The sequence below is a fragment of the Podarcis bocagei genome (genome assembly GCF_964188305.1).
Source record: "Podarcis bocagei genome assembly, chromosome: 3".
Classification (NCBI taxonomy): Eukaryota; Metazoa; Chordata; class Lepidosauria; order Squamata; family Lacertidae; genus Podarcis; species Podarcis bocagei.
In genome coordinates this window covers 36,671,197-36,683,988 of record NC_138127.1, presented here as the reverse complement: position 1 = coordinate 36,683,988, position 12,792 = coordinate 36,671,197, and the positions used below count along the sequence as shown (strand labels likewise).

Below are 12,792 nucleotides of genomic sequence, written 5' to 3'. Positions count from 1 at the left end.
CTGAGTTCAAATAAAAGGACTTATTCCCAAGGCAATGTACATACAGTTTTATCACTGCATAAATGCTAATGGCTGTTCTATAAGAGAATCAATACTAAACACAGTTTTTTGCACAAAATCAGGTTTATTGTGTTGATTTCTAAGGATCAGGAGCTGGCTACTTGGAATCCCACTCATAGAAGAAGGAAACCTAAGTAAAATAACCCAGACTCAACTCAGACTTAAATGGTCATGGATTGCACCTTTAGTATCTAAGCAGGCTTTGTGGATTTATCACTTCCACAGTGAATGTCTTTGCTTCTACCTATAGAAGGCTCTCCACACTATTTTTTAAAAATTCACTTCTTTCATGTCATACTGATTTTACATTGGCATTTTTTGGCCACGTAGAAGACTTAAAAGACAGTTTAAAGGGAGAGATGCAGGCTGCAGTCTTATTTTCACTTACCTGAGAGTAAGTCCTATTAATATCAATGGGACTTGCTCTAAAATATGTGTATTTAGACGATTATAGACTAATAAAATGAAAAAGAACCCTTCCCTATACAATTAAAATGTTGATCAAAATAATGAAATTCTAGGTTACCAAAAAAGGATTTAAGCAATCAGAAAACGACTGCAAGAACCAAGTGCAGTTGCAGTGCAATCTCCAGGAGTCCAAATTTAGTTTGTATTGGAATCCCATAGAAAAATTAGGAAGTAGTTCATAAAAGTTGGTAACCTACAGACAAACCATGCATCAATGAGCCCTTCTTCGTGTAAGATTAAGATATAAATCCAAGTGCTAATACATTTTCTCTTTCTCTTTGTACCTAAAAGCTGAGAAACGTGAATTTGTGAAACCCATGACACAATAGCAATTTCATTTTTAAAAAATATTGATTTTGGTATCTGGCATGGGTGATTACTATAATGTATTGATCTGAAATGTTTTTACTGCTATTATGACTGTGATTATAATGTTTATATTTTATATGCTTTCAAATTATTTTAAAGGTTGTAAGCCACCATTGGAAATATTGTATTCTGAAAGGTAGTGAAGAATTTAAAAAAGATAACAAATAAATAATCATAGGAAAAATGAACCTTGTATTCATTTGTATTTTTGAAAAGAGTAGATTAGTAACAGGTAATAATGGATAGTGCTCTCCTAGACCTGGCTTGGGATTTTTTCTATCTTCATGAATACTACATGTGAAAAAAGCTGAAAAGTGAAAATTTCCTTCTGTTCTGATGTTTCCTTTTATGTTGTTGCTCTGAACTCTGTCATTCAGTTTGGAGAAAAAGTAGAGCCTCAAGATTCAAAAATATTACAAATGAAATCTTAACTTCTGCCTCCCCTAATTGAGTTAATCCCAGAAGGTTAAAGAAAATTCCTCCCAGAAATATGAACAATATTTTTGCAATAAAGATGCTTATCAGTAAGCTAGCAAGATCCCTTATCAAGCACATCTTCTTTTACCTTAAGAACAGCAATGAATGGCACGAAGTTCACTCTTTGGAGCCCATTTTTATAGAGATCTGAAAGAGAACACAAGGATATTATCCTCACCACCTACTTCTGACAGGATTGTCTTTTGGTCTTACTTACAAATACAAGTTCTACATTAGGGAGAAGGAACATTTGGTCTTCCGAGCATTGTGGACTAAATTCCCATCAGCTATGTTGGCTGTGCCAATGGGAATTAGAGTTGAACAATATGGTTGAGTTCAACGCAGCTAGGATTGTCATACGCCCAGATTTTCCCAGGCATATCCAGAATATTGAAGTCAGCAGCAGTGCACAGGCAGAAACTGGGCAGTGTCCAGGGAAATCCAGCATTTTTTTAGCCCCAAAAGCTCCACAACTTCGGCCAAAAAACATTTCCCCACTGTTTGAAATATGGGAACCCTAACACAGGCTCTCTATCTCTGTTCTACCAAATCAAGAAATAAGGACGGAAAAAAGAAAATAATTTAAATTTAAATCTTTGGCTGCAATGTTTTTTTAAAACTAAACTGTATTTAAAAGTAATTAATATATTCTTCTTACTTAATTAAATTAACCACATAGTTTAAATGTATCTCATTGCTTTGGAGAGGTTAACTTTATAAAGCATAAAGCTACACAATACAGTGATTAACATTTCAGTATCTGCTTTTTAAAATATACTTAAACTCTAATGTATGAGACAAAAAACATCATTTAAAAAATAAATTTGACTGCATTGCACTCTAAATAAGAAAAATGGGAGGAAATAGAACATCCCCAGAAAATCTGATTTGAATCTATGATAAAACATGTGAAAACATGTATGTATGTATGTATGCATGAATGAGTTTTGTGCAATTTATCATACCCTTCCCCCCCCCCGAAAAAGGCAAAACACACGAAAGGGCTATCAGTAGCATGTGCACATGCTCAAAACTCTGACATTTACTGCTCAGTGGAACAAGGGAATGGAAGGAGTGTGATTACAGGCACAGAATTTTTCTCAATCTGATCACATCCTGTCACTGGTGTGGATGGAAAAAAGCAACAGCTATAATCAGCAACACATGATTGCTGATGTAGACAGCCCACTACAGTTTTGCTCCAAAAAACTTCAGAACACAGCATCTATAATGATACATCTGGAAGGGCCCACTCTTGCAACAATCATAAATAAATGTATTATATTGCAGTTTTAAACATATCTTTAATATGTATATAGTTTTAACTATCAGTGTTTAATTGTTTTTAATGGGTGTTATTTTCTATGTTTTAGCTGTTCTTGTTTTTATCTGCAAGCTGCCTTAAGTCCCATCAGGGGAAAAGACAGGGTATTAATAATAATAATAATATTTAAAAAACCCTACTTGACAGTAAGTTCCATTTAAAACAATGGAGTTCACTGTCCCAAGCAAATGCATTTATAGCCATGATGTAATAGATGTATTCTCATTTGTTGCATTTTATAGTATCTGTGATTCAGGAAGATTGGACACAAATAAATAACTGAAACTGACCCAGAACATCTCAGCATATGATTCTAACTCATTTGCAAAATGCAGATACCATGGATCACATCAAAACTGAGGAGTAGAGGAGAAAGAATGGTTTTGTCTGCAAGTAATCTGCTGATAACAGCACTCCAACAAAACTGCTCTGCTGCAGAGAAAGCTGAGCTTTCAGGATAATGCAAACTTATTTTGCCCACATTCCATTGAAATAATATAATGTGTAGCACACTTTGGCCCTCCTGGAGGAGTCATCAGCTTTACGTTTAATCAAACTATTGCCAGCTGCAGGAACTGGAAGCACTGTGCCAATGCATGCCAGACCCACACTGTGGATTCTCAGAGTGATAATCCACTAGCCAGCAAAGCTGATAGGATCCAATTAAAGGCGTGCAGTCAGCAGAGTTGGTCTTCTGCAGCAAGTGTGAAGGTATTGTAAAAGGTTTGTAAAAATGCATTTGCCCAAGACAGCACACACATTCCCTTTGGATGTGCTACAATGCTTATTTGGAGCAACAAAACTGCTGTCTGGAGGTAAGCATAAGAAAATTAAATCCTGAATAAACTTCAGGAATACCTTTACTCTGGCCAAGGATATGGGTTAGCTTGAAGACTATCTTTAGTAAGGGTTTCCGTTTCAAGCATATACAGTCATACTTTGGACTATTTATAAAGGACTGTGAACTCAATGCTTGTTTTTGTATAATGGTTAAGCACTGTCATAGTCCCAGCAAAGCCAACTGGACCATTATCGTTTCAATGCCATGCAATATCATTGCTTGCTTATCTATCTAAATATGTGTTTATGTTCATGTCTCCCAGGATCGGGACAATTCCAATAAAGCTGAGCATGATTTTATCAGATTAATTTCCATTAAAATCCCTACTCCTCTGGAAGCTTAGCTTCAGTTCCTGAAAACCAGCCAAAACAATTGAGCCTTATGATGTTTCCAGAAGAGCTGCACACTCATTAGGTGAATTTCTGAGAGGCAAAGCATGCCATGATTGTTAATCCTAGCACGAAGACAGGGTTGCTTTTTTTTTTTTAGGAAGACCTCAAAATTGTTGAGCTTTTTAGATTGAATTGCCTAAGATACAGGACAAAGGGCCACATTTCAGAAATCCCTCTTGGACATATGGCAGCCCTAACAGTGATGTTGTGCTGGGTATAAGACAAGGTTCTCAAACTGAAATTCGCAAGCTTCATTAAGGTGGTTGCTTATTACAATATGTAATAAGTAAAACAAACAGTAAAAATCAATTAAAAAGCATACAACATCTGGCTCAGTGCATTACAACTGTAAGAACAGGTAGAAAGATCCTCAGCAATTTTCAAGTAGTCCATGGGCCTGGGAGTGGAAAGTCTGTGAACCACAGGTCTAAGCTTTTTAAAGTTTCATAGGCAGAGACTGGTACCTGAAATTACAACATTGTTTTTCTCATTTCTATGAACTTCTCAATTTTGTCAGTCACATACTACATGAAGACTATGCTAGAGGTATTGGTTTAAATCCAGGCATAGGCAACCTCGGCCCTCCAGATGTTTTGGGACTACAACTCCCATCATCCCTAGCTAACAGGACCAGTGGTCAGGGATGATGGGAGTTGTAGTCCCAAAACATCTGGAGGGCTGAGTTTGCCTATGCCTGGTTTAAATCTGCCTAAATAGCAACAGGACTCTGCAGATGCTATGGCATTTTTTAATGAGCTTCAGCATTATAATTAAGGCAGGAGTAAGAAACCTCAGGCCCAGGGGCCAAATGAAACCCTCCAGTGTCTCCATTCTGCCCAAGGTTGAACCCCTCATTGGTCCTTCTATGTCCTTTCCTCTAGTAATCTTAACCAGCTTGAAAGTGTCTTTGAATTATGATGACAGTTATTGCTTGCCTGGATGAAGGATGACAAGTGGTGTTTCTAGCCACACCCACCACTGATATGTGGCCACTACAGGGATTGTGGCCATTGAATTGAACAAAGTTTCCCATCATTGCATTACAGTATTAATGATAGGGTTCTGGACAAATATCTGTGAGATCACCATTGTATGGTTCTGCTTATTAGGAGACAAGAACTCCTACCATCCCAGGGGTTCAGTCTTTCCTGTTCACTCAAGAGTGTTGCTGGCAGTGTCCACAAATGATTTTTTATCAATGCCATCTGGTAAGGCTAGCTCCTTTTTTCAGGCTGCCTAAATCATGCCTTTGTAGCATCAGAGCTAGACTTACTATATTGCACCTTATGTATTGTTGCATTTGCTGATATACAGAAATTTTAGCTGGCACAGAAATTAATATTATGCCTCTGGCCAGAGGCAGCCTGTGGAAGCTCATCATGCCAGTGAGCCTCCTAGCCTGACTTCCTACGACTTGTGAGCATAATTTGGTGTGTAGGTGTTTAGAACTCTTAGCAGACAGGTTCAATCAAGAGAACATATCCTCTTTCAGAACCCCTTCACAACTTCTACACCCAATAAAGATGTTCTTTGAATATAGAATCTGCTCATCAAGGGTACACAAAGCGCTGTTTTCAGTGGCTGCCCCAAAATCATAAATCCTTTCTTCTGAAGACATAAAACACCTAACATCTGAACTTCATTCATAGAAATGTGGCCAATCACTTCCCCCTTTTTGTATTCATTTTTGAAAACTATGCATAAACCAGTAATACAGCAGGCAAGGTTACCATGGGATATGTCTTCTGGGTTTTAAAAATTATGTATTTTAAAAAACTGGATTAGCTTACTGATATATTTCCAAGATTTTGAGATGGAGCAAACTAGAAAGTGTAATAAACTATTCAACTTGAAACAGGCAAAACATAACTAATGGAGGCTATCAGACCTTTCCAATAACCTTGGAGGGAGCTGGCTCCCAGAGGAAATCATAAAGCTGTCAGTCAAAAACAAAAACTCATCTCTAGGTGGTTTATTCCAAACAATTAGCTGATGGACAGGATACTGTTTGACGATAGGAAGTCATGAATTGGGCCCACCTTGCTAGATCTGCATGCTTCTTATCACTATCTGGGTAGACACCGGCCAGAGACCCAACTTCTGTTTATTAGGGAGAGTCATTTTATTTCTATTCCCAGTTCCTACTCTGTTCACTTGTATTGCAGTGTTGAGTATCTGGTTACACGCCATGGAGAGCACTTCATCACCAGTCATTTATTGATGTGAGAAGCCAGCTAAACCTGCTGTTTCATTTAAGCATTGAATGAAGTCTGTGAAAGTCTACTAAGGATCTTACCATATTATCCATATGGAACCAGCAATGATAGTATTAGTAAATACATGTATGTTTTTCAGAAATTCTTGAAAGCCAAACATAACTACACTAGATTGCAGAAAATAACAGTACTGAGTAAATTTGCAGTTTTTAACTGCAATATCATATTTGCAGTACTTACCACAAACCACTCCTCTCACACACAAATGGCTGACTACAGATTATGTCTCTGTAATAGTACAGCTGGTAGATTTTTTTTGTTCCCTACTAGTTTTTAAGAAACAATCAAAATATAAAGTGATTAAAGAAAAGCTTTTGTTCCTTTTAGATGTTTACTTAGCAACAAAGATATGTGAAGTTTCATTTTCAGTTTTAAGTTTATTAAACATGTTTCCACATTAATTTGCAATTTCATTCAACGTTTATTGAAAAACTTTAAAGAGTTTCATGTTCTTTCTTGTAGCAGCCAGTCATTTTCTTAGTTTGTTATTCCAATTATTTATTACATTTCTTTCTACAGGTACACCTGATTGTTTTAGAGTAGGTCTCATTAATCTTGAGCCTTATGCCAGAGAATATATCACTATCATTTGTCTATTTTATCATGCATTTATTATTACATTGTATGCTTATCCTTGTCTTTCTCCACAGAGCTCAGGACAATGTACATTGTTCTCCCCCACTCACCACCCTGTGAGGTAGGTTAGGCAGAGAAAAAAATGACTGGTCCATGGCCATTCTGAGCTTCATGACTTAAGTGGAGATTTGAACCCATTCTCCTTGGATCTAGTCTGATACTCTGAATACTACATCACATTTATGTGAGCATCCATTTTTCTCAGCTCATTCTCCCTGATGATCAGCAATATTACCAATCCTATAAATAATTACCCAGGGGGCAGTCATAAATGCATAATGCTGATCACCCTTTCCCCTCACCTTTTTCTTCCTTCCACTTTCCATCTTATAACCTGAAAGGACTATTGGCTTTTCAGTGCTACAGCAATTGTTCCATGAACTGAAGACACTTCCATTCACATAAGAAGAGTTTTGTTCACAGAAGTTCATGACTGCAACTCTCCTGCTCAGAGTTCCTACCCCCTATACACCATACAGTTTCCTTAGCATAACTATATTCCTCACTTCCATATACAGTGGTGCCTCACAAGACAAAAAGAATCCATTCCGCGAGTCTCTTCGTCTTGCGGTTTTTTCGTCTTGCGAAGCAAGCCCATTAGCGGCTTAGCGGATTAGCGCTATTAGCGGCTTAGCGGGCTTAGCGGATCAGCTGATAAGCGGCTTAGCGACTTAGCGGATCAGCTGATAAGCGGCTCAGCGGATCAGCTGATAAGCGGCTTAGCGGATCAGCTGTTAAGCGGCTTAGCGGCTTGGGGAAAAGGGGGGGGGAGGAAAAAAACCCCGCAGGAACTCGCAAGACATTTTCGTCTTGCAAAGCAAGCCCATAGGAAATTCGTTTTGCGAAGCACCTCCAAAACGGAAAACCCTTTTGTCTAGCGGGTTTTCCGTCTTGCGGGGCACCACTGTATTTGAACAGAAGCCAAGGAAGTGTGCCATTTAGGGCACAGCGTAGAACCTTAAAAAATTACAATAGAAACAACACAAGAGATTGATCTTAATTAGAAAATGAATACATGTAATGCTACCTTATCAAGGCATCTATTCCTTTCCAGTGAAAACGCCAATAGCAACATATTGTTTGGTTTTACCTTCTGGTGGCCTGTTGGATGTTGCTACAACAACAACACCATTTTGGAACAGGTTTTCAAAGAGCTGCTTGAGAATCATGGCATCAGCAATGTCTGTGACCTGTGGAAGACAACACCGCCATCATGAGAGGCTGATTTTGACTTGCTCCATTAACTGATCTGCAACTGGATTTTGTAGTCACAAAAGAGGCTTGTTGGTTAAATGACAGAAGATTCTAATTACTACTTGCAGCAGAAAAGGAGGGAATAATTAATAAGCAGTGAATGTGCAACAATATGTCGGTTCTTTATAACAGAACCCCATCATTTTTTAACCAACTGCTGGAAAATTCTGTGTTAACTTCCATTCTAAAACTACAGGTGGGAAACACAGAAAAATAGATCCAAACATTTAAGAGGCCTCATTAATTTGGACCAACACACACACACAACCCTCAGAAGATCAAGGAAGAAAATACACACCAGCTGCTTTACACTTCTATTACCTTTCCAGCAAAGGATCACAAAGGTGACTTTAAATGGTCATGGAACTTTTGGAAAAAAGGACAAGTAGCCAAGTATACATAATCAGCTGCTGTTGAAAATAGAATGATATGACATAGATACTATTGTGCAATTGTTGCACAAAACAATTCAACAGATGGCCCATCACAAAAAATAAGCAATTTCATTGTTCTTTTTAAGTGCCTTCTATTACTGTCCATGAATAATCAAAAAGGCACTGCAGTCAGTTCCAGCACAGTCAGCCTCTTCTAACCTTCACAGACACAAATCACTCTCTCCCTTCATAGACACACACATACACACTCACTAACTCGTTGTCTCAATAAAAATGAGGGCAGCAATTAATAATGAAAAGAAACTTTTGTTTGAACGTTTTCACTTTCTTGCTTATTGTTCATCAAATTATTACAGTTGGGCTCAAAAGACTAACTTTATTATATGCTGAATTTAAATTAAACACATAAACTTACCATGGAGAAAGAGAACAAATGTAGAAGCAGGTATGAGAAAGGCCAGCTGAAAATGGTTTAAGGCAGAGCTGAGTTTTTGAACAAAGTAGCTGTAATACATCTGAAATCAGAGCAAACAGCTCAGCTGCCTTTGCCCATAGTACCCTTCTATGCTTCTTTAAAAGGCACTTGTGACACATGAAGAGCTAGTTTTGGAAGAGGCTCTGTCTGAACCAATTGACTCACGGCTGCAGGACTGGGCGGTGGGGGGGGCCCTGCATGCTGCAATACTGTGAATGGGGTGGCTGCACATGCAAACACAATGAATCCTGACATATAACCATGTGAGAAATTAGGATCTTTGGGGCTAGGAATAAAGAAAGAAAAAGAGAACTAAACAGGTTTTTAAACAACAACAAAACCCAGCTTCATGAGACCATTGAAATATGCAGAAGGCAACAGAAAGGAAAATAGGAAGAAATACACACCTTTCTTCTAGTTTGGAAATTGAAGTGGAAGGCGTCACGCCATAGGACAATCTAGGTTTACATCAGGGAGACTTTGACAAGGCATAACACTCTGGCACATTAAGCTGCAAAATATTTATGACCAGAGGAAATGCAAAGAGGCCTTCTCAGTTGGTGTTTTGATGTTTCAGAATTTGAATCTATTTGCCTACCAAAATACATTAATTTTTTTAAAAGCTACATAATTAAAAAAGCAAGAGTCATTCTGTGTACTTGGGTGCCAATTTATGTCCTTTTGATCCTGTGTAGCTTTGGAAGAGAAGACAAAAGTGAAAGCATTCTCAAAGCCCAGGTTCTTTCTGTGCCCAGCATTCATTATAAATGGGAACAAAAGAAAAGGATACAAATTACCAATAAGAGGGATCTGCTAATGGAGAGAATGGAGAAATTTCATTAGCATTTAAGAGAAAAGATTTTTATGACCTAGAGTTGCTTTCTTTTCTCTTAAGTTGAAAAAAAATCATAATGTATGTGTGTAAGTGCTTGAAGCTCAGTTATCCTCTGATTGGTACAGTTTCTTATAATGAATGAAGAACATAAGCATGTATAAGCAGTAATTAGTGTTAGCTCAAAAATAAGAGCTTAAGTTTTTTTATTATATGTTTTCAACAGCTTTTCCGGACTATCAGCATTGCATAAAGCATATTCATTTTTACCAAACACATGAGATATTGATAACATCACACAGTGCTTCTCAATTTTTCTGTCTTCCATACAGTTAGCATTCTATCCCCGCCCCCCTTACCATTAATGACTTCAGACTACTCTGTTTCTGAAGAGCCTTTTCATTTCTGGTTGGGATTTATGAGGATGACATAAGACTAAGGGAGAAGACAGATGCAATATAAAAAGAGCATTCACTGGATGCAGGATGAGAAATAGTATTTATTTTAGCAGCACATCCCAATGTGCACTAATGCAACAGAATCTGGGCAATGACAATCAACCTACATACTATAGCAATAGCAGCAACTAACTTCTGTATTTTATAGTTACTGTGTGTGCTTAATTTCAATTGGAACAAAATCTGTAACTGCTTTATTCAATCCTGTGATTTGAAGTGAAAGTCAACGTGGCTCTTCCATCTCTTGAATACTGTTAATGTAGTAAATACAGTGGACCCTCGGGTTACATTACCTTCGGGTAACATAATTTTTGGGCTGCGAACGCGGCAAACCTAGAAGTGTATACTTCTGGGTTTCGCCATACGCACATGTGCTCTAAATTTCGGGGTTTGCACGCACCCCCAGAAAGGAATTAAATTTGTATCTGGAGGGTCCACTGTACAGCAGAATGTATTTCAAGACCCAGGGTTAGCTCAAATAGTTACATATTTACAAACAGTTTCAAATTTTATAAATAATAACTGAATACAATAATTTAGAATTTAGACATATTGTTTCATATGAGGTTACTGTAATTACCTTGACACTCTCTTTTTGTTTCAAGTCTACAAATATGACATCTTGAAAAGTTGACCAATCAATTAATCAAGCACTTTTTAATGCTTCTGATTACATTTGACCAGTCAACTGAACAGCATCCCACTCCTTCAAAGCAGAGAACACAAGTCCATCAAGTCACAACAAGTAGTAGAAAAGGGTATGAACACACAGGCCAGGAATGCAATACAAGCCAGAAAGCCATGTGTCTTAGTACATGCCCAAGAAACACACAGTTGAAAATAACACACTGGATGAGAATTCAACAATGTCGTACTTGAAGTAGACCCACTGAAATCCACGGACTTAAGAATCTCCAGGAAGACTTCGTTGGGTATCAGCCACAGTCATAAAAATGGTCACCCAGTTACTAGTGAGCAGCACTGGCGGAGGAAGAGGAATGCGGGGGAAGCGCACCGCCCCTGGCAGCGTGATCCCAGTAGGGTGCCATTGCGGCTGCACCACGCCTCTGCTGGGCACCACGCCTCTGCTGGCTGCACACCACACCACGCCCCCAGGATGCGTGCCATGCTCCTGTGGGCGGTGCGCCCCGACCCTGGGACGTGCGCCAGCCCTGCCCCCACCTGTTCTCCGCCCCCCGATGCCGGAGCATGAAGCTCCGCCACTGGTAATCAGTAAGGCCATTCTGAAATGAATGCCACAGAAGCTCGCCTGAGGTTAAAGACCAGAACCAGCTAGAAATCACAGTACCTTATGCAGTGACTGTTATGGTGGTAGTCATTGAAAAATAGTATACGCCTCAGGACTACACATCTGACACAAACCCAGGCACAAGGCTAGCCCACCTATGAGGCAAAGTGAGTGGCCACCTCAGATAGCAGGATCCACAGGGACAGCAGATCCGGCCTCCAAGGAATGCATCGCCCACTCCTGCCAATGCAGCAGCAGCAACGACTGTGATGAGCTCCTAGAAGGTTGGATCTGCCTTATCCTTGGCAGCCCCCTCCATGCCACTTCAGCTGTGGCTCCTTGGCAAATAGGAGGCGCTGCTGGTCTCCTACCACCCTTGTTCCCAATGTAGATCTTCACTCACCCCGCCTTCCTTGACAGGGGAGTGCCATTTTGTGGCTTGCCTCAGGTGATATACCTCACATCCATCCATTCCAACCATCCTCTGTTTGCACTACTGCTTCACTCTATAAGCCCAGTTTAGTCTCCAACCCAAGTATGTGTCCCTGGCCTGATATCTGTACATATAACAACTATGGCTGCTGGAGAGCAAAATCAGTGCCTCCCAAACCAGTACGACATGAGGACTGCTCTTGATCTGCTGTTGTCCCCTTGAACAAGAGGAGATGCAGTACCCAGCTGTCATTATTTCAGTGTCAAGGCTGTCACTTGGAGGAATTAAAGAAAAAGGAATAACTCAATCTAAAGTTATTGCCCAGGGCACAACAATATAGAAACGTTTTCTAGAAACATTAGCTTCAAATCCTTTTTATCAGTTACCTATAGAAAGCAACTTTATAGGTGCTTTTCTTCAAACAGTTTTAGCAGCAGAGAAGGTGAATGCTAGAAGACATTTGGGTCCAGCAGCCCATGCTGGGATTCAACTCCCTGACGCTGGGTAACTCTAGTGAAATCATTTTCTCATATTTCAAGTATCAATTGGCAAATGGAAATCATCGTGACCACAGAGCTCTTTTGAGGGGGAAGTGGCATCTTATCAGATAATGTATCTTGGTTGCCATTTCATTTTTTCTTCTTCAGAAGTACACAGTGGATAACATCTTGCTTCTAAAATTACCTTCACAAGGGTATTCTTTCCATGCTCCCTTTTTCCAGTGGAGAAAGCTATTGTTGTAGCATATGAAATTCAAAGCTACCATCATCATCCACACGTCTAGTGGCCAACTATCTAACCCATTAAAATTGTATCTCACTGTACTTCATCTTGATGGCAGCCCATTAATACA

General features: G+C 39.2%; 1 protein-coding gene across 3 annotated transcripts in view; it reads right to left on the bottom strand.

Moving 5' to 3' along the window:
• AFG1L (AFG1 like ATPase) overlaps nucleotides 1–12,792 on the bottom strand; it is a 58,294-nt gene that overhangs the window by 32,745 nt on the left and 12,757 nt on the right. For all 3 annotated transcript variants that reach the window (XM_081186636.1, XM_081186637.1, XM_081186638.1), the window contains 2 exons: nucleotides 7,934–8,033; nucleotides 1,463–1,521 (listed from right to left, as the gene is read on the bottom strand). In XM_081186636.1, coding sequence (XP_081042762.1) covers nucleotides 1,463–1,521; nucleotides 7,934–8,033 — 159 coding nt within the window. The remainder of the gene's footprint in view (nucleotides 1–1,462; nucleotides 1,522–7,933; nucleotides 8,034–12,792) is intronic.